Source organism: Galeopterus variegatus, unplaced genomic scaffold (genome assembly GCF_000696425.1).
Source record: "Galeopterus variegatus unplaced genomic scaffold, G_variegatus-3.0.2 Scaffold732, whole genome shotgun sequence".
NCBI lineage: Eukaryota > Metazoa > Chordata > Mammalia > Dermoptera > Cynocephalidae > Galeopterus > Galeopterus variegatus.
The window spans coordinates 2,250-5,249 of NW_007726843.1; the positions used below are offsets into that span (position 1 = coordinate 2,250).

General features: G+C 38.0%; 1 protein-coding gene across 1 annotated transcript in view; it reads left to right on the forward strand.

Moving 5' to 3' along the window:
* The first annotated feature begins 911 nt into the window (after nt 1–911).
* The window catches only part of LRRC16A (leucine rich repeat containing 16A), a 115,764-nt gene continuing 113,675 nt past the window's right edge, over nt 912–3,000 (forward strand). Inside the window, exon 1 of the mRNA XM_008571870.1 lies at nt 912–1,004. Within this exon, the coding sequence (XP_008570092.1) occupies nt 912–1,004 (93 nt within the window). The remainder of the gene's footprint in view (nt 1,005–3,000) is intronic.

A 3,000-nucleotide genomic window follows, 5' to 3' on the forward strand; every position in this document is an offset into this window, starting at 1 on the left:
GCTTACCACTGTCTGCCTTGTATTGTAGTTATTTGCTCGCATTATTTGTCTCTTTTGCTTGAGAGCAGGAGCCTTCTCATTCTCATCTTTGTATTCCCCACAAAGCCCAACTTAGGGCCTTTGGTCCATTCAGTGTAATTTAATGGGTGTGTGTGCATGTGTGCGTTTTTTGTTTCAAGCTTGCTCAGTGATGTTGGATTTTATAGGACTGACTTGTAAAAGTGGTATCAATTCATTTTCTTAAAGAGATATGAGATCTGAGTGATGAGTCCAGTCTCCTCAATTTGCAAATGAGAAAATTCCTCAGAGTGGTGATGTAGTTCACTGTGGCCCAGCACGTAGCCAGACAGGCAGGATCCTGAACTCAAATTCAAGATGTGTGCCTTCTTATTTCCAGTGCTTCTATATCCTTGCCCACCCACCTCTTTAGGTCTTTAGTATACTCATCTGGATATAATTTCATATCCTTGTAATACTGTGGTGCCTGACTTCCTCACTACTGTATTCCTTAGGGAAAACAAGATTTACTTTGCTACTCTAATAACAATTGCCTAATAATATTCTAAACATTATTAAGGCTGTTCTCAAGCAGATGCAGGTGGGAATTTATCTGTGATGAACACAATTTAATTTCAATATGCAATTAGGTGTGCTGTTGGTTTATTTGCATAGGAATAGCAGTCCTACCAGGTTTTGCATTTGTGATGGACTTGCTGCCTGTCAGACAGAAGAATGCTGCAGCATCATTTTTTTCACTGTTGTTGGGAGGTGGAAATGCAGTTTGCATTATAAAAACTGAGAGTGTGCTTGATGCTTGACCTATGATTCAGAGAAGGCATTCTTTTTTCTCCAGGCTTTATTCAGTGTGCTTACATAGTTTTGGGGGGTGCATTGTATGGAATTTGTATCTAATGTGTGTATTTCCTCCCTTCAGAGCACTGTTATTGGGCCTGGCTTGTAATCATAGCTTGAAGGGGGTTTCTCTTGATCTCAGCAACTGCGAGGTAAGAATACCTTTAGACTGTGCACTGGAATAGATAGATAATAGCCTCAAAATCGCTTTGTCTTCTTCCTGGAAAAAGTGTGATACTATGATTCCACAGCATATAAATGAAGCATAAAAATGCACATTATATAAGTTTCTGATGTTTCGTATTTTGTGGGTTTTATCTACAAACAACAACCGAACATCATTCAGAAAGCATTCAAGTGTGTTTTTAATGACTTGCTTTTTTTCTGTTCTTGGTGCCTGTTGCCTAAGTATTTTATGCTGACGCCTTGAGATGGAAAGCCATAAACTAGCTTTACCATCATGCAAATGTAACATCCAGCATTCGTTGCCTGGGACACATGTTATGACCTAACTTGGATTTGTAAAGTGTCGAAGAGAATGTCTGTCTTGTCATTAGTTTTACTCTTTAGTATCTCGATTTAAAACAGGAAAATTAAAATGCCTTTCGAAATTACAGCAATTCCAAACACTTCCTATCAAAGAGCCCACAGAATTAAAGCCTCTCATTTTGAAGGGTGCCTAAACTTTTACTATTTTAAAACAGTTAGTTAGTGTGGGGATTAGTAAGAAAATCCCCAGGTGCACCACTCAGCCTATTCAGAGCCTGGCTTTACCCCCATGTCAGACTCCATCTCTTCTCAGGAGTGGAGATGGGAGTGTCAGCATTCCTATACCCGGTCCTCTCTGTCCACTGTTCTCACCTCCAAGAACACTCCTACTATATTCCTCTTCCTCCCCAAGGCTTCCCTTTCTTTGAGAATCTAGCTCAAGTTCAACCTCCTGCAAACATGCATCAGACTCCTAGGCTGTGCAATCCTGGATGAATTGGTTGATGGTGCTAAATCTGCATTTCTTGCTTGCAAAATGGAGAGAATTTTAGTACCTCTCTCAGTGGGTTGTGATGAAGTTTAAAGGAGCTCTTTCAAAAGTGCTTCTTTGGAGTATGTGGTACACATAAAGGTTGTTTGTACTTGTTGTTCTCTTGTCTGTCACTCTGTCTGCTGAATTTCTTCCCTGACTGCTTCAGCCCTTTGTGATCTTGTTCTTTTCTAGTTGGCTAGCACTTGATGGTGAGATGCATTTTAACAGTGGACCACATAGTACCTTGCACAGTTATTAAATTGGTTCCTGCATACTTGCCCAGCTCGGTTGTAACTTTCCGGAGGACAGTATTTGTGTTGCACTTTGTTTTGTGTTTCCTTGAGCTCTTAACAAAATGCCAGGCACCAAGCCAATACTAAACATTGAAGATTAATGCTTTACCTCTCTGAAAATTCTGGAAACTGTACAAGTCTGAAATTGTACCATATAAGTTGTTAGTGTAGGATTTTTTTCATTAATTTCAAGCTGGGGTGAAACCAACTTTGTAATTTACTTGTCTTGTTTTGAAAAAAGAAAAGCAAATAGAAAAAAAATGAACAACAAAAAGCAAACAAAAAATTTCTAAAAAACCTTGCATTGTGGAATTTTCATGTGCAAATCAATGATCTTTCATTTATAAAGACAAACTATATATAAAGTAGAAACCAACTCTGGTAATATGAATTAATCATTTGTTTACCAGAACTTTACTTAGGGACATGCCAATAATGAAATTTTTTTTTATCGAGGGAGGAGATGGAGGCAGGTGGGAAGGGTTATTCTATCAAAAAAAGCAAATTGGTATCAACTTTATTGCTCTATCAGATCAAACTACTGAATTAGCAGTGACCCATAATGTGGTTATATTATTCTGATTAAATGTCATGACTGCTACCAATCCAATGTCTTTCATTTAATTCTTTGATACAGCTAGAATGGGCATAAGTGATCATCTGGTGACCATACTTGTAGATGAGGAAACTGAGGTTTAAAGAAGCTGAGAAAATCCAGTTCACTAATAGCAGAACCATAACAGAAATACATTGTCCTGATTCCTGTTGTTAATAGTAATACCAATAGTGGCAATTATTAGAATGTTAAATATGATTAGAAATTTCCTTCTCAAA